Source organism: Camelus bactrianus, chromosome 9, assembly GCF_048773025.1.
Source record: "Camelus bactrianus isolate YW-2024 breed Bactrian camel chromosome 9, ASM4877302v1, whole genome shotgun sequence".
NCBI classification, from domain to species: Eukaryota; Metazoa; Chordata; class Mammalia; order Artiodactyla; family Camelidae; genus Camelus; species Camelus bactrianus.
Genome location: NC_133547.1, coordinates 75,538,956 through 75,562,656, shown reverse-complemented (window position 1 = coordinate 75,562,656; position 23,701 = coordinate 75,538,956). Strand labels below are relative to the sequence as shown.

Sequence of the window (23,701 nt, the reverse complement as noted above, 5' to 3'; positions counted from 1 at the left end):
CTGGCCAATATGGACATCAGGAGGCCTGGAACCCACAGCCCCTGGAGCGAAGCCAAGGGGCTCAGGGGTAGCTCCTCAAATAGGCAGAGTCTGAGCAGACATCTCACAACAGATCAGAGCAGGGCACCCAGAGGGCGTCCCAGTGAATCACTGAGCCTCAAGCTTGCAGGACACTGAGTGAACAGACCCACTGCAATCAGGATCCCAAATCCCTTGGGGGCGGCAGGCAGAGCACCTGCAGGAGCAGCCTCCTCCCCCGCCCCCCTCCCACCACCAGGACTGCTGCCAGGCAGGACCGTGGGCCTAGGGGAACCAGATCTGCCCATTTGTTAGCGAGAGAAGCAAGAAATCTGAATGAATGTTTCTGTGAAATCTCCACATTTTAAAATGTGGGTTTGTTTCTTTCAAACACAGCACAACCCAATCAAAACATATCTGTGGGCAACACTGAGCCTCAGGCCACCAGTTTGCAACCTTAATCAGAAAGACTGGAAGAGCAACATACAGGAGTCTGGAGATTTCCTTCTGCTCACCTCTACCAGACCCCCTCCCGTGCCCCTGATCAGAATGAGGGTCACAAGCTCCACACATAGGCAATATCCACAGTCCAGGAAACACCTCTCTACCACAAAAACTCTCTGTGCTTGGCTCTTCCTGGAGCCTGAGTTTCCTTCCCAAAAGGGATGGATGGATTTCCATGCGGGAAGAAAGGCGTGCGCATGCACCCAGCTTCAGACCCCAGTATTTATACAGTTTCATAAACTAGCAGTGATTATTTTGTTTCATAAGAACAATCACTATGCAAATGAAACCTCCAGCTAATACAAACAGGGCTGTTAAATTCACTTGCCAATGTTTATGAAAAGAAACTCGGCACGGCCCTGACCAAGCACACTAAGAAAATGTTTAATCGCAAGATACGTTTAGGCGAGGAAATTAGGCAAATAAGAAAAGATATCCTGACTTTGCTCCCAGAGCCCACCACCACCACCCACCCCCTCCTCTATTCAGCAAGACAATGATGATGAAATGAAAAGGTTCCCAGAGGACGGACAGATGTCAAGACTCAAGGAGGAAAAGACAGAAAATGCAAAGATTAGAGAAGCATGGTTCCCAGACTTGAACAGCACCCTCAGGGCCCGACACCCCATTTTTCACATTTGTTTTTTGGTGGGGTTGTGGGAAGCGAGGAGGGGCAGCGTGTGCGGGGGGTTCCGCAGGGCTGGGCTGGTGCTCATGCAGGGAGGCCATGAGGAAATTCCCGCTGGCTCATGGCTTCTGCATTGGCAGTGCTGGAAGACAGGACACATCCTGTGCTCAGAGTGATCACACACAGGGCCGGGCCCCTGGACTACAGAATTAGGACTGAGGATGGAGCCAGTTCCCAGATGTGGGGGCTTCCTGGGGCCTTGGCTTCCCACAGCCTATTGCAGGACAGGGGGCAGGCTTGGGAACCCAGGCAACTCCCAAGCAGGGCAGAGCAGGACAGAGTGACAGGAGTCTCAGGCAGGACCCCTGGAGGAGGATCTCAAGTCCTTAGACAGCCATGCAGTAGTCCAGGAAGGGTTAACAGCCCCAGCATCAGGATGAATTATAGAATATTAGGGCAATGAAAATTCATCTCATCAAGTTTGCCTGGACTCAAACCCCTGTGGTTCCACCACATACAATCTGTGTGACCTCAAGCAAGTTACTTTCCCTTTCTATGCCACAGTTGCCTTATCCTTAAAATAGGGGTTGGGAAAGCATGCCTCACAAAATCATTGTGACAATACAATGAAGATCATAAATGTAAAATGCTTAGCTGAGTCCTCAGAATATAGTAGATGCTCAGTAAAGTTTAACTATCTGGTCCAAGTCCTTCTTTCCACAGCTAAGGCCCAGAGAGGGTTGGTGGATTCCCCCAAGTCACACAGATCAACAGCAGACTTGGAACCTGACCCCAGCTCCTGTCTCTCCAATAGAGACTTAGAAGAATGGGTGTGGGCCCTGCCTCACAGCCCCTCTGGGAAGTGGGCTCGGCAAGAAGGCAGTGGTAGGAGGGACCGCTGGAGCAGCAGCTCTCTGGGGCTGGGGGAAACCGGAGCCTGGCCTTGGCAGGGCCTCCCAGGGGCCTCGGCAAGGGCAGCTGTCCAGAACTGTCTGTCCATGGAGGGGGCAGGGAGGCTACCACTCGGAGCACGTCGTGTGCCAGTCCCTGGGGCCGGGCCGGCTCAGCCTGCTGGCTCCATCCAGAGCCCGCCCCAAGGGATGCTGGGGGAGGCAGCCAGGATCAGAGCCGCCGGCTGTGCACTCCCCTCCCCCAGCAACAGGGGACTAAAGTGGGTCAAGGAGGAAGGAGGGGGCCCAGGAGAACTGGGGGAGGGGCCCGAGGAGCTCAGAAGGCACCCAGAGGGAGGGGACCAGGGGAGGATGCCTGGAAAAGCAAAACCATGTGTGCAGTGGTTCTTGGCTGGGGGGGGGGGTGTACGGCAAAGCTACCAAGGACTTGGGGTTCTCAGAAGCACCTCAGAATTAACTGTAAGGGGTCTTAGCTCTGGCTCCTGTCCCGAGAGGGTTAGTCCTTCCATTTCTCCCACCCCGCGGCCTTGAGGGCTCCATTTTCCCCCAGCCCCTCAGCCTCTTCCAGAGCCCCACCCCCCACCAGTCCCCAGCCAAGGGGTCTGTGAGGAGCACTCAGTCAGCTCCGGCCCCCTGGCTCAGACCTGGAGGTGGGCCCAGCTAAACCCAGCAGACCAGCCAGGAAGAGCGGCCTGGGGAGAGTAAGGAGAAGCAATCTAGTTGACCCCATCCTGGGCCCGGACTCAGCAGGACTGTGGCAGTGCCAGGTCAAGTCAGGCCCCAGTCACCAGGGAGAACGGTTAGAGTGGGCCCCACATCCCACCCAGGGGTGTCCTTGGGGAGCCTGGTGCAAAATGAAAGGGAGGGAGGCAGGAAATGCCGAACAGGGCTGGTCCCAGCTAAGAGGGGAAGCCACAGAGAGGTAGGGGCTGGGGGGGGGCCACAGCTCCACCCAGGGAGACACGGGCTCCAGTCAGCCTCCACCCCTGGCTGGCCCTGGCCCAATCATGGGCTTCTCTCCCAGCTCCTCCACCCTGCAGGGGCCAAAAAAAAAAAAAAAGAAACAACCACCCAGGCAACTCGATATGGTCCAGAAACCTCCAGGGTCCTTGGGTTCCAGGAAGCCTGCACAGGAGGGGGTGGAGGGCAGGGAATGCAGAGGGTCGGTGCCCAGGGAGAGGGACTTGAGGAGGGAGGGGAAGAGCTGCTCCTCCTGGGCCTCTTGGCCAAGATGGGCGTCAGCTGAAGGGCTGCCTGGAAACCCAGCCCTGGAGGGGCATGCACCCTCGGTTCAAACCCAAGCTCCAGGGAAGATATTTGGTGGGGGAGAAGATGCAGGCTCACAGGCCATTTCCTGGGCCCAAGGGACAGTTTGAGTGGAAACAGAGAGAGGCCCAGAGGACAGGGCTCTTTAAATCTTTGAGTTCCCTTAGCAAGGCCACCCACCCCCAACCACCACATCCAAGATTCCTGGGCTGAGCCAGCTGGACTCCTGGGGCTTAGGGGTAAGGGGGAGACAACAGAAAGGAGGATTCCCCACCCTAAATGGGGCAAGTAAGCACCTCCCATCCATAGCAGAAGAGACAGGCTGGCCTGGCTGGGAGTGGAGTTCCTAAAAAACCAGGAAGCAGGTACAGCCCTGTCCACCAGCTACCCAAAATGTCCCAAAGACCTGGCCTTATCCTCCTACCCTAATCTGTCCATGCTGCTTCTACCCCAACTGAACTTGAGGAGTAGGCCCAGGCAGGCAGGAGGGGGGAGGCAAATTGGGGAGTGTGAACTTGGCCACCAGCTGGGTCCTCAGGGGGAACATGGTGTTACCAGCCTCAGAGTTCATAACTGTTTATGGGTCTGTCTCCCAGCCTGGCCCCTGGGGGAGGGGAGGCCACTCATCCACCAGGAGCACAGACGGTGGCTCTGGGAGTTACTTAGGCAGGCATCACGGTGTCAGGCAGCCTGATTGTGACATGTAACATTGGACCTCAGGCTGACCCTCAACGCTCCTCACCTGCAGGATGGCAAATGTAATGGTGCCAGACTCAGAAGGCTGCTGAGGGGATTCATGAGAAAATATGAATAAAGCACTCAGCACTCACCAAACCTCAATAAATATTAACCCCTCCTGCCATCCCTGTGGCCCGACCCAAACCAGTGTCCACAGAGTGGAGCAGACTTGAAACTCTCCTAACAAAAATAAGGCAGGACCAAATGCACAGAAAGGGCTGAGAACAGGCCCAGCCTTACCCCAGGCTCAGACCCAGAACCTACAACAGGCCTTAAGCTCCCAGAGCAGCGTGAGTAAAGGATATTTGGAGGCAATGGAGACAAAAAATTCAGAATAAAGCCCATTCAGATACCCAGTTCACACTGAATTGTGGATGGAGCAGACGCATGGAGGCAGCTGTCTTCTCACTGGCCTGACTGGAGGTCAGAGGGATGGGGACAGCTCAGAGACTTGGGTACCGACAAAGCATTGGGATTCCCTCCACTTCCAACCACGGGAGCCAGGGCCTAGGGGTCAGGGCCCCTATCCATGGGATACGGGGACTTTGGAAATGAGCAGCCTGACTAACAACTGGACACCAACTGTGCTACATAGGTGCAGTGGGAGCCAGGCAAGGCTGTGGGCTTCTCTGGATCAGCGCTTCTCGTCTGGCAAATGAGGAGGGACACCTCCAACCTACTGCCTGGGTACTTGGAGATGTCCATGAGAATCTCTGGAACCATGCCACGCCAGAGGTTCTGCAAACCTCTGGAGTCATTCAACCTCAAGGCCCACAGTCCTGGGGGACTCCCCAGAATGGACCATCAGGTCACCCCAACTGCATATTGATGTAACTGTTCACTATTGTCATTCTTACTACCCCGCCCCCAACTAAACTGCAAGCTCACTGAAGACAGGGACCCAGTCCTATTCACTCATCACTGTGCATCCAGCAATAAGACCTAGCACAGAGTCAGAAATATGCATCCAGGGAATGAATGAAGTCAGGAAGTATCCATCCAGTGATTGAATGAGTGAGTGAGTTTTAAGTGGCAAACGCAGAATCACTAGATCTGTTTGCAAATCTTTTGTCTGTAACTTCTTGAACATATGCAAGCGTACTCAGAATTGCACTCCCATAATCCCCATACTTGCACACTTGGGAGCTGTGCATGGGCAGAGTACGGCTCTGGGGCTAGAGTGCCTGCGTTCAAATCCTGTCTAGTCCCAGCTGTGAGACGAGCGATTTGTTTTGCCACCGTGGGCCTCAGTTTCCTCCTCTGTGAAACGGGGATAATCACAGAATCTACCTCAGAGGGTTGTTGCGAAGCTTAAACGTGAAGTGCTCAGAAGCAATCGAGGGCATTTATTCTTTATTATTGTACACTCTGGGATGGCCTCTGCGGCGGTCAAATGCCCTCCCCCCGCCCCGCCCCAAAGCTGCGGGCCAATCCGCTCTCCAGGTCGCGGCGGGCTCCCCCCAGGCGCACATCTGGCCAGCGGGGGCCGCAGCCCACCCACCGGCCGGCACCCAGCTGGGGGCTGGACGGCGCCGCCGCCGCCTGCCCGCCCCGCCCCCGGCTCTGGGCCCGGGGACTCAGGAGTCCTGGGGGCGACAGCTGGGCCCCGCCAGCCCCAGACTCCGAGGGGCGGGCGGGCGGGCGGGGGCGGCCTGCGGTGCAGAACAAGCCCCGGCCCCACCCGGGTAGCGCGAGCGAGCGCCGCAGCCCGCGCCTTCCCAGCCAGCCCCCCGCCGCGGCCGCTTTGTGCCCAAACCTGGGCCTGAGTTATTGCGCCGCAGCCATGGAGCCCTCCCGGGCGGGGGGCGGCCCGACGCGTTCCCAGGACGGTCGCCTCAAAGGGGTCCCGGGGCCGCCCCGCGGGGCGGGCAGACGAGGGCCCGGGGAGGGGCCGCGTTCCCAAGCGCCCCGCCGACTGGCCAGGCTCGCTGGGCAGGACGTGTCCCGAGGCCCCTCCCGTGGGCCCCCACCCCATCTCTTTTCCCGCCCCCTCCCCAACCCCAGATCTCCTAGCCCTTCCCCACCACTTCTCCATTCCCCTTCTCTCATCTCCCAGGACCCAAACCACACCGGGCAACTCTACAGACAAACCCAGGAGGGTCCCTGAGGGCCCGAAATCCCACCTCCCGTCCTGGAAATCTGTGCTTTCCCCACCCCACCGGCCTCGGGTCACAGCCCTGGCTTGGAGAAGGGTTGGATTCTGGGCTGGGCCTCTGAGGGAATGGGCTGTGGGAGCCTCCTGGCCTCATTTTCCCATCTGTCAGACAGGGGTGGGAATGTGGGTCCAGTGCCAGGCACTGGGGACCCGGCAGTGACTAGGACAGGCAGGGGCTCTGCTGGGTGGTGCTCGGAGCCGGCCTGCCCAGGGAGGGCCCCCTCCCCGAGCCCTCCGTGGAGATAGGACTTCATGGTTGGGGAGGAGCGCCACTGAGTCCCCTAGGGCAAGACTAGGAGTCAGAAGCCGTCCTTGCTCAGAAAAAGCCGCATCAAACTGACTCACCACCAGGAGAAGCCTCTCTCTGGGGCCTGGACTGTTACACAGAAACCAAAGGGCTGGGCCAGTGGTGTGTCCTCCCAGTTGAGGAGGCAGAGGCCCAGAGAAGTACCTCCACCTCCCACATCCCCCAGCCCCACCAAAGTACCAGTTGCAAAGGCTTCCAGCCAGAAACTCCCCTCATGACCACCCCCATCACCCTGGGCTCAGGTGTCACCTCCCAGATGTCACAGATGGCCCTGTCTGGACAGCCTTCCCCACCACTCCCAGCCTGTCCCAGGACCTGCTTCATTTCCCAGCAATTATGTTACTGACTCACGTACTTGTAGATGGGCTCTCACCCCCAACTAGGATAAACTTGAAGAGTGGCTGGCACATAGTAGGTGCTTAATAAGCATGCGTGGGATGAATAAATAAATGAACGAGTAAGCCAGTCATTATAGTAGACCTCAAAAGACTAGAAACCCACACTGTACCCAGGTAGTAGGACTTCCTGACAAGTGATCAAGAAGGTTGGAAATCAGAAACTATTAACATCTCTGAGCAAATCCCACAGTAGCATGTTAAAGGCTCTGAGAAGCCCAGAAAGTTAAAAAAAAAAAAAAAAAGAACTTCTAACTTTGCTCAACACAGTGGTTGTCAAATGGGTTTGGCCACAGGAAATATTTTATTCTTTTGGTGGAACATCAGTGAAGCCCTGGAATACATTTCGGGAACCACCAATACCAACTCATTTTTCACCCTCACAACCATGGCTTTATAGATGTAAACAGAATCTTATCAAGGAGAAAGGACTTGTCTCTTTGTTTTAGTGGGGTCAAGTCTAGCATGGTGCTTGGCACATAGTAGGGGCTCCAAAAGCATCTCAATGAATGGGTGTAAGGTAAATTCATGAACAAAGTCTACCACCCATGTGTGGTCTCTACCCCTGTACTCATAGTCTGAACCATGAAACCAATGACAAGAGTCTCTTCCCCCCCTGGAGTCTGGCATTCACACACCCACACATGCATCATACCTGGACACACAGCCGAACTCCAGCTAGTACACGTATGCACAGACTCACACACACATGCACACACCCACAGGCACACACGGACTCATGTACACAGACACACACATGCACACCCATTCTGGGGCATACACCCTCCCACACAGTCCCCTTCCCTGTGCCTGGCCAGTGCACCCCTTTAGAAAGACAGCTGTCCTGGACCAGGTGGGGAGAATGAGGCATGCAGAAACCTCACTCATAACCTGGCACCACCAAGAGGGTAGGGTGGCCCCAGCGGGCAACAGGTTAAAGTTAGGTTTTACCCAAGAATTTTCTCTGGTGTTGCATTCTGAGTGCAAACGTATAGGTGAGAGAGGGAGAGAATGGAAAGTGAGGCAGCTTCAGAGTGTGAGTCCTACCCCCATCCCGGGTGGCCATTTCAGTTTTACAAAACTTTCTCACTCCTTTCCTGGGAGTGGACCCCCCTTTCACAGAAAATGAGGCTGAGGCTCACGATCAACATGGCAAGGAAGCAGGTGGGATAAGACGTGGGAGTTCAGGTCTACCTGATCAGGATCTTGAGAGGGCTTGAGAGGTCCAACTTGTTCCCAAGGCAGACCCTGGTCTAGGTCAGTGGCAGCAGCAAGGTCCACCCCTTCTCCTCCTCTCCTCCTTGCCCTGCCACCAGGCACAATTCTGCCACAAGATCATCGTGTGACCTTGGACGTCCGACTTGCCCTCTCTGGAAAGTCTGACCAGTCACATGAGAAGGAGTTCGGCTAACGGTTCTCCAAGATCCATTACTGCTTGTGAGAAAGAAAGCCTAAGACCTCCGCCTCAGCGGTCAGGAGTGAGTATCGAGACGAACTGAGATACGGCCTAGAAAGTACACAGCCCAGGGCCTGCACACAGGGGTGCTCGTCGAATGTTAGCTGCCCTGGGTGCTGTGATTCTGTCCTGGGCCCAGATCAAACACTACCCCTTCTTCCAGGCCATGCCTGATTCCCCCTATCAAAAGGAGCCCCTCCAACTTCTGTCAGCCCTCAACCTGCACCTCCTGGGCTTGGGCTGCCCTGTCTGGTCCTGTGGTTAGGGCTGTACATCCTCTCCAGACTGTGGGCTCCCTGAGGGTATGGCCTCGATTTGGTTCATCTCTGCATTTTCCTTGGAGCTCAGGCTAAGATACTTACCTGGGTAAGATACTCAGGATTCAGATGGATGGATGGATGGATGGATGGATGGATGGATGGAAGAAAAGGAAGGAAAGGGAAGTGATGGGCGAAGAGAAGAGGATGGATGAATGACAGAGGGATGGAGAGATGATGAATGGAGGACGGATGGATGGATGATGCATGGATGAGTAGATGGATGGATGGACAGATGGAAGAAGATCTATGACTAAAGACTAGTTGAGGGAAAGAAATGTCCAAATCCCCAAGTTCCACATTCAGAGAGTGCAGTGCAGTTCCCCTTCTTAAAGAAGAAATTAAAATGTTTTATAATGATAAGAAAAATGGTCAACCTCACTAGAAATCAGGGAAGTACAAATTAAAACAATGAACTATTTCTTGCCTGCCAGATTGGCAAAAAGGAAAAAGGGGAAAAAGAAAGAGGAGGAGAAGGACAAGAAAAGAAAAAATGGGACACATCATATGTGGGCAAGGATTAGGAGAAACACGCATTCACACTATTATTGAAGGGTAAATTGGTACATCCTTTGTGGAGGGCAATTTGCAAATATCCTTCAAATTTTTCAAGTGACTACCCTTTGACCTAACAATTCCACTTCTAGGAATCTAGCCTAAGAAACACAAAGATTTAGAAGCAAGGATGCTCCTTGCATCCTTGTTTATAACAGTGAAGAACTAAACATCCCTCAAGAGAGGACAGTAAATAAATGCTGGTGTACCCATTCGATGGCGTTACAGCTGTTGAAGGGGAGTTGTCTATAATACTAACATGATGGTGTCTCCTAGACCAATAGTTCTTAACCCTGGCTGCACACTTGAAGTAACCTGAAAGCTTTCAAACAAAACAAAACTAAACTAAACTAAACTGACCTGGGGCCCCAACCTCAAGAGTCTGGATTACTTACTTGGTCTATGGTGGGGCCCAGGTAATGCTATCTCTTTAAGTGCCTAAGATGACATTTATGTGCAACCAAGATTGGAAACTCACTGCCTCGTGAAAACAGCAAATAAGAGAAAGTGTAGTCAAGCAGAATATGATAGCATCTTGGTTTAAAATTATGTATGCATTGGTGTATATACATATGTTTTTGTGTAAATCTACCACAGAAGAGGTGTGGGAGGAAAGATAACTGTGGATAACAGTGCTCATCTCTGGGGAAGGAGGGGATTAAATTATTTTTTAAGATGTGTAAATCATTTTTTTTGAAAGACGTGGATATGGACAGCCCAAAAGGAGTACACGGATGGGTGGGGAACAGGACAGCACTCCTGCCTTCACTCACGGCCCTCTCTCCTAGCCCAGAGTCCAAGGACTTCTCCAGCCCCTGGAGAAAGCACAAGTTTCTCTGCTGTCTTTTCAGGCCCCATGGGCAGTTATAAGTAAAGGTAACGTTACTGACTACAGGCTCCGGAGCTGGACAGGGCCTGGCTAATCCCGCTTCTGCCCCCTCTAGCCACGTGACTGTGGGCAAGGTCCTTCTGGGCCTCGGTTTGTGTAACCGTGAAATAAATCAGAGAGCTGTTGTGAGAACAGGTGAGAAGAGCTGAAGGCAGGGCCTGGCACAGGTGAGTGTTTGGTCATGACCATCCTTCCACATCCTCCCTGGGGTTGGGCTGGCCATGCTGGTGGCTCTGGATGGGCATATGTGGGACTCGAACCTTCCCCGCCCACAATGCCCTTGGATTAGAGGAGTACTGGGGAGCCTGCTCCAAGGAGGCTTGGCAAAGGCCCTGGGGGCAAAAAAGCCAGGGGCACATCAGGCTGGACTCTCAGGCACCTGAAAAGATACCGGCAGCACAGTCATGCCTTCTCTTGTCTGATGTTCCCCCTCAACCCTCCGAAGGGTCAGAGAAGCAAAGGAGGCTCGAACTGGAGGACTCCCTAGACTTCAGAATTCTCACTCTATGGACCCATCACTTAAAACGTACCTTGAAAAGACCTAACAATATCTTTCTAGCCTGTATTATGTTAAAGCTAAAGCATCCAGTGTTTTCCCACTCTAATGTTCCAGGAATTGAAATCCTACACCAACCAAGATCGACAGCCAAGCCAACAGGTTCCATCCCATTTTATAGACAGGAAAACAGAGGCCCACAGAGGGAGCTGCCCAAGATCACAGCACATGCCTCCTCCAAACCACAACCCTCCCCTACAAGAGAAATAAATCAATTTTCAGCGAGTAGGCGGGTCTTTCTTTTTTATGCTGAGCTTTATTTTACTGGCAGGTTCCCCTGCAAACGATCCTATTTTCTCTTTCCTGCATGATTCTCCCAACCCATCTTTCCCTCCTGATACTATTCAGGGGCAAATGGCCCCTAAAAAATGCAGAAAGTCCAAAGGCCACTTAGTGGAGGCTAGACAGCAGAGTCCTGGCCAGCACCAAGCTGGGTCAAATATAGGATTGTGGCAGGAAGCAGAGAAGGGAGAGTTTATTCAATTTAAAGCTCTGTTTTATTTAAAGTTAGTACAAAAGTCTCATATTGATTTTATTGTTTAAAAACATTTTACAATCTAGCACAACCCTTGGCATAAAGCCTTCCATAAACAGTAGCTACACACTATTTACAATAGCCAAGACATAGAAACAACCTAAATGTCCATCAACAGATGATTGGATAAAGAAGCTGTGGTATGTATGTATGTATATATACATATATACACACATATATATAGGAATAAATATATATATATATAGGAATACTATTCAGCCATAAAAAAGAATAAAATAATGCCATTTGCTGCAACATGAATGGACCTAGAGATTGTCATTCTAAGTGAAGTAAGCGAGAAAGAGAAAGAAAAATACCATATGATATCACTTATATGTGGAATCTGAAAAAAAAAAAAAGACATGCATGAGGAAAAAAGACATGAATGAGGAAACCATAGCAAAACAAAATGACAACCTATGGAATGGGAGAAAACATTTGCAAATGATGTGACTGACAAAGGCTTAATTTCCAGAATATATAAACAGCTCATACAACTTAACAACAAACAAACAAAAAACACAATCCAAAAATAGGCAGGAGACCTAAACAAGCATTTCTCCAATGAAGACATACAAATGATCAGTGGACATACGAAAAAATTATCAGAGAAATGCAAATCAAAACTACAATGAGGTGTCACCTCACACCAGTCAGAATGGCCATCATTAAAAAGTCCATGAACGATAAATGCTGGAGAGGGTATGGAGAAAAGGGAACCATCCTACATTGTTGGTGGGAATGTAGTTTGGTGCAGCCATTATGGAAAACAGTATGGAGATTCCTCAAAAAATTAAAAATAGACTCACCATATGATCCAGCAATCCCACTTCTGGGTATATATCTGGAGGGAACTCTAATGCAAAAAGATACATGCACCCCAATGTTCATGGCATCACTATATACAATAGCCAAGACATGGAACCAACCTAAATGTCTATCAACAGATGACTGGATAAAGAAGTTGTGGTATATTTATACGATGGAATACTACTCAGCCATAAAAAATAAAATAATGCCATTTGCAGCGACATGGATGGACCTAGTGACTGTCATTCTAAGTGAAGTAAGCCAGAAAGAGAAAGAAAAATACCATATGATATCACTCATATGTGGAATCTTAAAAAAAGAACACTATGAACTCATCTACAAAACAGAAACAGACGCGCAGACTTAGTAAACAATCTTATGGTTACCGAGGAAAGGGGGTGGGAGGGGATAAGTTTGGGAGTTTGAGATTTACAAATGTCAGCCACTATATATAAAAATAGATTTTTTTTAAAAAGTTTCTTTTGTATAGCACAGGGAACTATGTTCAATATCTTGTAATAATCTTAATGGAAAAAAATGAAAATGAATATATGTATGTATGTCCATGACTGGGACATTGAGCTGTAAACCAGAGATTGATGCATTGTAATTGACTGTAACTCAATACAAAAAAAAAAAAAAGATATTTAAGCTAAAAAATTAAATTAAATTACATTTTTAAAAAGACATAAATGAACTTACTTACAAAACAGAAAAAGACTCACAGACATAGAGAACAAACTTATGGTTACCAGTGGGGGAAGGGGGTGGGAAGGGATAAATTGGGAGTTCAAGATCTGCAGATACTATTACTATATATAAAATAGATAAACAAGTTTATACTGTATAGCAGTGGGAACTATATTCAATACCTTATAATAACCTATAATGAAAATGAATATAAAAAGGAATATATGTATGAATATGTCTGACCGAAACATTATGCCGTACACCAGAAATTAGACACAACACTGTCAACTGACTATACCTCAATTAAAAAAATGAATAAATTCTTAAAAAATAATTTAAAAAAATTTTAAAACAGTAGCTACAACCTCATAGAAGAGAGTGTTACACACAGCCCCACCTCCCTCTGGGCTGAGGACGAAGGGGAAATGGCACAAAGCACCATAACCCCAGGGGCATGAGGGCTCCCAGTCCTCCAGGGGGAACATCTCCCACCTCCTGAACAGAATAGGGGCCAGCTGAGGGGACGGGAGAGACCACCCAAGATGCCAGCCGTGAGCCCCAGTCACCTTTAAAGCAGATGATCTCTGCTCCCTACCAGTTCACCCACTCATTCATTCACTCACTCACTCATGCAGGAATTCATCTACTCATTAAGCAGTCATTTTTTCACTATTCACTTATTCACTTGTCCACCCATTCATTTCTTCCCTCAACAGTTTACACAGTTACTCATTTATCTAACAAATCTTTTTTAAACACAAGGACCCAGAAGCCCAAGTCAAGGTCATATGCAAGTAAGTGTGGAGCCTTGGAAGCCCACTGGGCTGACCGTGTCCCAAACGAAGAAGTCCTTCCCCTGGGCAAGTTGAGTAAGGCCAGCTTTGCCAACTCTCAACAGGGCTGTTCTGGGGAATGGAGACTTGAGTTACTCCCTGCGGCCCCAAGAGACAGCCCCAGGACCAACACACCTACATTACAGGAGGCACACTGCATTTTAATGGAAAGAGGAGCATGTGAAATTCAAGCTAAAAATGCAGAGATGTGCCAAGTGAGCTCCCTGAGACTGAAGGTGTGTGAGTCCAGACTGGCTGAGACTAAGGATGCCACAAACACCCGCAAAGAAGTCTAAAGACGGTGACCTCCAAGGTTCCTCTTCAACCCGGGATTTTCAGGATTCTGAGAAGTTCAAAGGCAAAAATAGTAAAGGTCTGAATCCTCCCAATGTGTATGCCTGGCTGGTCCCTCTCTCCCTGAGGGGACAGGACATCTGCAGAGCTGTCCTGGGCACTGAGAGCTGTGCTCTGCTCTTGGCTCCCCAGAGAACCCAGCGCACTCTGCAGCCTCCACCCCAGGTGACAGGAGCCTGCCCCATCTTTCCATCCAGGGCCCTGGGAGACCGCTCTCCTCCCTCACCCTGGGGGCTCTCTGGAGCTGGTGATTGTCTCTCCTCTCCCCAAGTTCAGGCCTGCAGTCCCAGGGGGCTAAGGACAAAGCAGTATCTCACGTTCAGGAACCAGAAATAGGCCACATGTTGCTGGTGGTTACAAGGTCCTGCAGCCCCCAGGCCAAGGGGGTACACCCAGCCTGGATGTGGTAGCCACTACCATCCCAGCTCCCTTATCCAGCCATGCCCTGCTCCCTAACCAAGCCCAGATGGCCATTACTCTGCCTCAGGCAGGTAAAATTCAGTGCAACAGGAGTTAGGTGAACAGTATGTTTTATTTAATTAGGATCAACAGAAGAGATAAACCTCACAGCAGGACAGGGAATGACAACGCTGCAAAAAATAATTCATGCCCAGGTAACGAAAGGGCAAATTTCAATTACAGAAAAAAACCAGGGGAGGAAAAATGTACCTGGCACCACCAAGGAGGAAAAGGGTATGAAGTGTCGGCAGTACCAGAGCCACACGGGCCAGAGGCAGAAATCAAGGGAACTAAGTGGCCCTTCCAGAGCAGCTTCCCTCCCCTTCCCCATCACAGACAGACGGGCCTGAAGTGTGCAGGGCTGGGCAAGCCAGAGGGGCTGCCTGGGTCCTAGCAGGCAGGTGTGGGGGCCATGGGGCAACCTCAGCTCTGCCAGTCTCAGTCTCCAGAGGAATGGTGTCCCAAAGGAGAGAGAACAAATGTTCTAATCCTGAGAGGGGTCACCAGATCACTCAACGGCTCCTAAGCACCCCTCCGGCCCTGCCCCCAGCCCACAGCTCCTCATCTCCTGTCCTGCCCAGCCTTGGGCACGTCAGTCTCCCCTCTCGAGCTAGACCAAGGAAAAGCACCACCAGCTACCAGAGCCACTTTGTCTTCAGAGCCTCTGTCTCTCATTTCTCCTTGGAAAAGGGAGGCCTTGGACTGAACAGTCTCCTTGGAGGGTGATGAGTGAAGAGCCCCCAGCCCCAAACCCTGGACCACCACCTGGGCATTGGCTAAAAATGAAAGTTGACGGTGATGATGGTTGCACAACAATGTGAACGTACTTAATGCCACTGGACAGGACACTTACAAACAGCTAAGATGGTAAATTTTACGTTATGTCTGTCTTACCTCAATTTTTTAAAGGGAGAGAAATGAAGAGTTCTGAGCCCCTCCTCAGACCAGCAGGGCGAGCAGCTCTAGGATCTGGGCCCCAAAGCTGCACCTTCAACCAACATTACTCCAGGTAAAGGTGATGAACCCACAGCCCATCATCCTCTAACCTGCAGGAATCCACTGTCTCCCCAAACTAAAGCTCTCCTTCCCGGTAATGCCTTGAATTATCTCAATAAATACCTCTTGGGTGAATGAGTATTCAAAACAATGAATTCTCTAAGTTTCAAAGCCCCAGGAAATATTTCTGTTTACATACTCTCCCTCAGAAAGGTACTCTCCCTCAGAAAGGAACGCTCCCGCCACCAGATCTGGTGCAGCTGATGCTCGCTCTCCCATGCTCATCTCATCCCCCGACCCCGGCCTCAGGTGACGTCAGCCCCAACACCCCCATTAGCTGCGAGAGGGAAATTGCTGTTAAATTAGTGAGCCCATCTACAGAGCCCCATTTTATATCCCAATTCAGAAGATGACATGAACATCTGCTTTCACTTCAAGACATTAATTTTCAATTATTGGAGAAAAACAAAATTAGTCCTGACAAATTGCTGGCGAACACAAGCTCTTGTCTGGCGGCTCATAATAATAACTTTGGGGGCCCACAATTAGTGTCCTCAGCCAGAGATTCCTGATGGGTCCCTGTCATCTGGAGTCAGTGGCAGCCATCTCCTTGCCCCGAGTTCTGTCCTCTTTGGAAGCCAGGTTCAGTGAACTAAGGAATTTCGGGTTTTCTCTTTCTGGAGAAGGCAGGGATCGGGGTGGGAGAGGTGTATATGAAAACATCCACTCTGATCGTTTTCAGTTTTGGACATTTCAAGCTTGCCTCCCTTTCAGCAGCAGGATGTCACACACATAGACGAGAATAAAAATCACTCCTAGTTCAAGGACACCCAGGAAAGGCGCCTTGGAGAGCCACAGGAGAAGGATAGGTTACAAGATTCTCTTACGAGACCCTTCTACCCCTGCCGTGATGGCATCCAGGATTCTAAGTCCAAACTCACCAGCCCCGGCCTCTGAGATCGAACTGCTTATAAATCTTCTGCGGCAAAGAACTATTTGCTGGGGATCCCATCAACCCAGGAACCTGGTTCAGCCCGGGTCAGTGTCTACAGGAGAAAAAGAAAGAAAACCCGGAATTTGCCAACCTTAAGGAGCCGAAATCCAGAGCAACCCACTTGATAACAGATTATCAACACCATAATCTCACTTGATGGGTTTTCTTATGTATCTTGGCTGCTGTAGTCACTACGTCAATAAGAAGCCACTGAAATGGGAATGAGCAGAAGAATTCAGAGATAATGATGTGGCAATCTTTGAATTTGACTTGTCACAATGGAAACCAGAGTGTGTTTGCCTAGCTAACACGTTCCGACTCTTAGCGGGGCAGGGAGGGTGGTCACCGGAGGGAAGCAGGTCAAAAAAGAAAGAGAAAGAAAATAAAACAACAACAACAGTAGCAAAGGAAAATCATATCTTTAAGAAGAGAATGCAAAGACATAGCTCCTTCCGAAGTCAACTCGGTAACTGAGCTCCGACATTGTGTAATTGACTTTGCAAGTAGAACAACAGCAACGTAACAAAGAAAATGTCAGTGTTTTCACAGCACTAATCTATAACGCTGGGAGGCCCTCCCGCTGTCAGCCAGGGCTGACAATACAATAGCTTTCAAAGGGATATTACCATCATGCTTTTATTCCTGACATCAATCAAGACAAAGAGAATCCTTTTCACAAGACATTAAAAATCAAACCTTTGTACAAGAAGATAGGGCAAACAGCACTCTCCTTAAAGACAGCCACACGGAGCAATCAGCTAATTGGCGCTCCTTTAAAAAGGTAAAGTATTTTTATTTACTGAGTGTACAACCCCAATCGTTGGCTGCCACCGATCCTGGCAGGTAAGCAATGAATCAAAAGTTTCCATCAGTATCTCCCCCACTCCACTCCACCCTACATCTCCCACAGTCAGGGGGGAGCTGACAGCGCCAAAAACTTCAATTGGGATATAACCAATCCAGGTTTAATTAGCCCATGTTGGGTGCAAACTACTCTGATTACCAACTAACATGCTTATACACAAAATGCCCTTGCAAGCTGACAGGAATTTGCAGAAATTGTCAAATTCACCAAGGTGTAGCAAGGTTTTCCTCAGCTACCCACAGTAACGGGGAGCCCACTAACAGTTTTCAAGGTATTCTGTTGTAATTACCCTGGACCTGCAGATAAGAAAGGAACCCTGATATCTACTGCAAACATTTTCAAGACATGAAGAGAATATTCTTTGCAAACTCTAGTGTACCATGGACAAGGTCCAGGAAAGGTAAGTCCAGCTTAACCTCGGGCAAACAAAGAGTTAACTAAACCCACCCATACACCTCGGTAAAAAAAGAAAAGAAAAGAAAGAAAAAGAAAAAAAGAAAGATAGGGCCTTCAGGAAAGCTAGCCCTCCTCTGCTTTTAGATGGTTTTAGATGCCTGCATGTCAGAAGTTAGTGACGCTTACAGAAACCTGCAGGTCCAGGAGCAGGGAGTTAAGAGGTGCTAACATTTGCAAGAGCTCATTATCTACCCACTCTCCAAGCCACTGAAGTCGTACAGCCCACCAGCTGCCAAGGGGTTGAAGATACCATGTCCCCATACCTCTTTAGGGCTTGACAGAACCACTGTGGTCTAGGTGACTCCAGGCCCCTAGGAGGGGGAGAGGGAACTCACTTGACTTCCAGCAGGAGGCCCCTCTGGAACTCAGAGCCAAGGTGTTTTGTGGCTTTCCCCTCTGGTACCTAACAGACCATCTGCCAAAAATATGCAAGTCAGTCCAGTCACTCAAAGAGAGAAATGTCACTCCATAGGCATCTGCAGCAGAAAAGGATGTTCTCACTTTTCAGACATAACTGGGTACCGTTGTTTATTTTTAAACAGTATCTGAACAACAGGTGCTGTTCATTTTCCTGCAAAATGGGCAGAAATTTTAAAAGAAGAAGGAACTGGCCCCAACACTGCCTTGAAGAATCCATTCTCCTACCACTATCATCTAAATCAGCCTTTTTCCAAGAGCCAGGCAGCACATCTGCACCATCAGCCTCAGTGGCAGGTTTCTTCCGTTTACACATCCAAATGAACAGTTAAGAGAAATCAATGCATCTAATTGCCAGACTATTAAATCCTACATCAAGGGAAGAATTCCACAGCCACCAGCTTAAGAGTTGGCTACCGATATAGCAATTATTGCAACTTTCTGTTAGACTGAACCAGACCCGCAGCCTTAGTCTCCAGCTAGGAAGGCTGTATCAGATGCTATTTCTCCCTCCCCTGCTTTTCCCTCCTCCTCCTCCTCCTCCCCCTCCTCCTCCTCTGTTAACGCTCTGTAGCAGGCCACCACAGTGCCAAGGCTGGCTGGTTCTACCCAGTGCTTCATGGCTGTACAGTCACCAGCATTTTGCACCTTTTGTTATTAAGGCACACTCCACACCTTATGGTTAAATGTTTAGCAGGGTCCTCCTGCCCAAGACAGATAGCTATCTTATCTTACTGTTTATCAAGTTTTTGCTAGGAAACAGGTGGCAGATTCTAAGCCGTCATTACTAGACATAAAGGATGTTTTCTAGTGAGACAGGCCCTTCCAAAGCTGGGAGTTGGTGACTTCAATGGTGGGGGTGGGGGGAGAATTAAATATTAGCATTAAGTGTCAAGCTGCCCCAATCCGCACAGAAAGCTAAAGAATCTATAATGGATTTGTTTTGCCCTTCCTACAAGATCATGTACATTTAGCCAAACAAATCTCGACAATTTACACTTGTATGTGGTCTCAGCTGAATCAAGAAACCTGTAACCTCAGAATGCCTCTATTTATTACATCTCAATTATTTCCATGGAAACACGAGCAGTGGCGAACTACACTGTTCCCAAGTCCCTAGACCACCAAATTTGTAAGATGGACTTTGGAGGAGCTACGGGCTTGCAAGAGAGGAAGATGGGGGTTGGGAGGGGAGCACAGAGAAGTCACTGGGTGTAGTTTTGGATCTTGGGGTTGAGGGGTGCATGGACAGAGCCTGAGTGCTAATTAACATTAAGAACTGTAATTAACAGGCAGTTGCTAGATGGAGAAAATCAACACTATTACCAATTATTCAAAAGTTTTAAGCTGAGGCTGGAAAAAAGATGTACTAATTTTCCATATAAATGGACAGGCTATTTCGTGGATCTGAGGAGGCAGTGTGGGTAAAGAGAGACAGGTTAACAAACCACTTGATATGATCAGCCAAAATAACATCAGAGAGCTCTGATGGGAAGAGCCCCGGAGAATGAGGCCAAAATTATCAAAGGGAACAAAATCATCTCACAACAGCCTCACCACACCACCAGGAAACAGAAAGGGAGAGAATGGTGTCGGGAGGGGGCATATCGGTGAGAAAATGTGACTTTTGTATCATTCGTGGTTTTTTGGTGTGTGTGTGTTTTTTTAATCACAAGGCTTTTGAAAACCAAAGAGGCTCTTCTCTCCCCTGCCCTACTGCCCCGGCTCCCTTCCCTGTTTGCTGGGTGTCCCCTGGGAGCTGAGTTTTCCAAAGAAGGACAAACATCCCGAGGGGACAAGTGATCCCACTCCAGAAGGGAGGTTGTGTCCATGAGTGGAAAGTGAGACTCCCCCCGCACCAAGGCCTGTTTGATTTTCAAAGCAGCAATCCTGTTTCAAATCACACTTTCTGAGCATCTATTAGAAATTGTTATATTTCTGTCTTTCCTTCCTGCTATGGGCTTTCACATTCCGAGATCAATTACACACTCTACAGTCAAGCGACTTTCACAGCGGAATACGAGGGCTGGGGAAGTCCACAATGCCTCCCCGTTAGCCCTGATCCACAGCGGTGGAGGCAAAATAAAAAAATAAATTTTAAAAGGCACCACTATTCCTTAAGAAGCATCTTTAAAGGTGAACACCTTGTCATTTTAAACACCTGGTGCTGAGCTGTCCACACTCGAGCACACACTTTTGAATATTGCTTGAGAAAGGGGGTTTGGGGAGGGTGGAGGCAATTCTTGAAAAGCAATAAATCCATCACCTGCTGTAACTCTTATCTATTCAAATGATCTTCTCCCTTAATTCCTCGTTTGATAAGTGGCCACATCTCCACCCTGTTCACCCCAGTAAATAGCAAAATGGTGAGAGACAAGAGTTGTAGCTGCTTTTGGAAAATGCAAAGAACCGCAGGAAGAAACAGAGGATCTCAGACTCTAAAGGCAAAAAGGCGCTGTGTGGTTGATATTTACAACACTTCTCAAAATGCCTTCACTGGTCTTATTTCTACTCTCCCGTCTTTCCCCCATCGATTAGCTTGAATTGTCTGCTATACATACACACATACACATTTAGAGAGAGACATTCATTAAAAATCACGTCCAGGCTCATTTCATGAAAGGCTGAAGACCAATTCTTGAGTCTTTCTCAGAGATATACAGAGTGGTTTTAGAATTAGGTTCCAGCGACTCTGAAACACCCACCCATCTGTTCCCTGCAAAGTGTTCTACCTTTGCTTTCTGTGTCTCGCCTTCTAAAAGAAGGAAGTATGGAGGCATGGATTCAGGTTAGAGGTAGGTAAGTTCTGTATCTTCCTCTATGAAAAATCTTTTCTGCATAGATTTAACTCAAAATCAACTGCCCAAGTTAGATAAAACTGTTTTTCCAACCAAAGACTTCAATTGTACATTTTCTTCTGGGCCACCTTAAGTGGCTCTTGAAGGAGTGATCAGTAAGCCAGGGAAAGAGAAAAGAAATCAAATATTATTTCAAGCCGAGAACCCTTCTATTCAGCAAAAGGACAAACATCTATCGTTTTCCTGCCCCCTTCTTGAGATCTCTCTTCTGGTTTCCTTGTCCCTCAACCAGAATACCCTCTAGACCTGCTGATTCTGTGGATCCCGCCAAACTATCCCGTATTGGGATGCGTGCCAGGGTGAGGGAAACAAGACCAACTTCTCTCTAGGAAAAAGAGGAAAGGGAGCATCCAGGAGGCTGAGTCTGGACTGAGTTGGTGGGTTTCTAAGATGACAGGAAGAATCTCTTATGAGCCGGGTGCCCAGTGATCTCCTGGGACTTTGGAAGGAGAGCAATGGGGGGTGTCTCACGACCCTACTTGCCACATTCAGTCCTAGCCTTTCCAGCCAGGAGCAAGGCTGGCAGGAAGGGAGCAGGGGGCCCTGCGCCTTCCCGCGCAGGCCTCCAGGAAATGAACTTTTCAGAGCAGAACTGGGCTCGGGCCAGAGGTCATCAAGGGAATTGGGAGAGGACAAGGGCCCCGGGACTTTTGGCTCCAGAGATGTATCTTCTCTCATCCTGTCCCTCTTCTATCATCTCCCAGCGCGGGCAGGAGGCCGGGCACCCACCGCCAAGGGGCTGGAATCAGGACAAAGCAGCAAGGCCTGGACAGTCCAGCGGGTGGGGAGAGAAGGGCAGGGAGTTGCTCAGTTGCCCTCACACGGCTTCTCCCCCGGGCCTCTGCTTGCCAGGGGCTCTCGGTAGAAATAGAAATTGAGGCAGACACGAAGAGGGGTGTATGTATGTGTGTATGTGTCCGTCCTCACAAACTTGTGCACTCCGGGGACCCGATACAGGAAGCCAAACGGAGTGTCGAGAATGTGGGTGCCCGGGGTCGGGTCCCGGGCGCCCTCGGCCGAGGGGCACGCACGGCGGCCGCTGCGCTCCCCTGGGGACCCGCGTCCCGCCAGCGCTGCGCAGACAATGAACTCCTGGCAGTGGCTCCCAGCCCGGTTGGCCTCGGTGGAGGAGGCAGGAAGTGCGGGGGCCCGTGCCGGGAGAGCGGCCTGGGCAGGGGGCGGGGAGGGGGCGCCCGGAGGCCAGGGCAGGGGCCCGGGGCTGCGCTCAAGCAACGCCCGCCGCCCTCGGAGTCCCGGGCCGACAAGGCGTGGACAGAGGAAAGGTGGCAAGGCCCGGGGCCCAGCGAAAGCTGCCTCCGAGCTGCGGGCCTCTTGGGCGCCCGTTCTCACCGCCTCTTCCTTCCTCCTGCCGCCCGCCCGCCGCCGCCGAGATTCGCAATCCCCGCCAAGTCGGGCCCGCACCCCTTGATTGGCCACGCGAGCCCGGGGGCCCTCACGGAGGGAGCAGCAAGGGCCCCTCAGCGGCGCCCCCAGGCCCGGGTCCCCCGCGGGGAGCGGCGCCGGGCCCGGAGAGGGTCCGGTCGGGTAGGGTGTCCGCGCTGTACCCCCTCCACCGCCTCCGCCTCCCTCTCGCGGCTTCCTCCTCCCCCTCCTCTTCCTCCTCCTCCGCCTCCGCCTCCTCCGCCGCCGCCTCCTCCTCCTCCTCCTTCTCCTCCTCCTCCTCCTCTCCGCTCGCTCGCTCGCTCGGGTCCCCGGCCGCCCGCCCGCTCGCCGGTCCCTCCTCCCTCGCTCCCTCCCTCTTCGCTCGCTCGCGCCTCCGCCGGGCCTCGCTCGCTCACCTTTCACCGAGCGCGGCTTCGCCTGCTTCCGCCTGGACATGTCCGGGGCTCCCGGCGCTCCGTCGCCCTCCGCGGCCTGCTCCCCCCGCCGCCCCCCGCCGCTCCGAGCTGCCCTTCTCCCCCTTCTCCGCCTGCCTCTCGGAAACTTTTTTTTTTGCAGCCGGGTCGGCAGCTGTGGGGAGCGGATCGCAGGTCCGGGGCGGCCTCCCTTGGGGGGGCGGCCCGGGCCGGCCGAGGACGCTCCGGGGCGGGGGGAGGCCCGGGGGGCGCGCCGGGGCCCTGCCTGTTGCAATGCGGCAGCCGGGGGCTCTCGGTCCCAGCGGCGGTCCCAGCGGCGCGGGGAGTCCGGAGGCCACTCGGCCGAGCCGAGTTATGCAAAAAAAAAAAAAAAAGCCGCCCCCCTCCTCCTCCCCACCCCCCGCCGGCCCCCGGCCCCTGCGGCCCCCTCCCTCCCTCCCCCACCCCACCGCCACCCTCACCCTCCTCCTCCTTCTCCTCCTCCGCCCCTTGCCGGATTTTTGTGCAAAGTTTGCAGGCGTCCGGCCACGCAGCCCGGTGCGGAGCTCACAATGAACCCATCTGAGGAGGGGGGACGGGGCTGGAGTCGAGGGGGTCTCGTGGGGGGAGGAGACCGGGAGGCGGTCTGGAGCGCGGAAGCTCAGTACCCCCCGGGGGAAAAAAAGCGTTCAAATTACCCCCTGCCGCACAAAAAATAATAATAAATATTAATGGTTAAAAAATGCCCAAACCCCTGGTTTTGAGATTATGATGGATGGGGTGGGGGATCTCTCAACTCAGCCTACTTGGGGGGCTCGAAACGGCCGCAGCCTCCTGGAAGCCGCAGCTCGGGGGCCCTGGCTCACGCCCCCTTCTCTGGCTCTCGGCTCGGTCCGGCGCCGGCCCCCCGAAGGAGGAAGGGGCGCGCGGGGGCGCTCAGGCG

The 23,701-nt window shown here is 51.2% G+C and overlaps 1 protein-coding gene across 4 annotated transcripts in view; it reads right to left on the bottom strand.

Moving 5' to 3' along the window:
• The window catches only part of ZNF423 (zinc finger protein 423), a 313,363-nt gene extending 290,182 nt beyond the window's left edge, over positions 1–23,181 (bottom strand). For 2 of the 4 annotated variants that reach the window (XM_074370793.1, XM_074370789.1), the window contains exons 1-2: positions 22,762–23,181; positions 16,314–16,418 (exon numbers count right to left, since the gene is read on the bottom strand). Coding sequence is in view for 1 of the 4 variants with exons in the window: in XM_074370788.1 (XP_074226889.1) it covers positions 22,762–22,801 (40 nt within the window). In the remaining 3 variants the exon portion in view is untranslated. The remainder of the gene's footprint in view (positions 1–16,313; positions 16,419–22,761) is intronic. The other 2 variants (XM_074370792.1, XM_074370788.1) reach the window with 1 other exon arrangement.
• Positions 23,182–23,701: the final 520 nt, after the last annotated feature.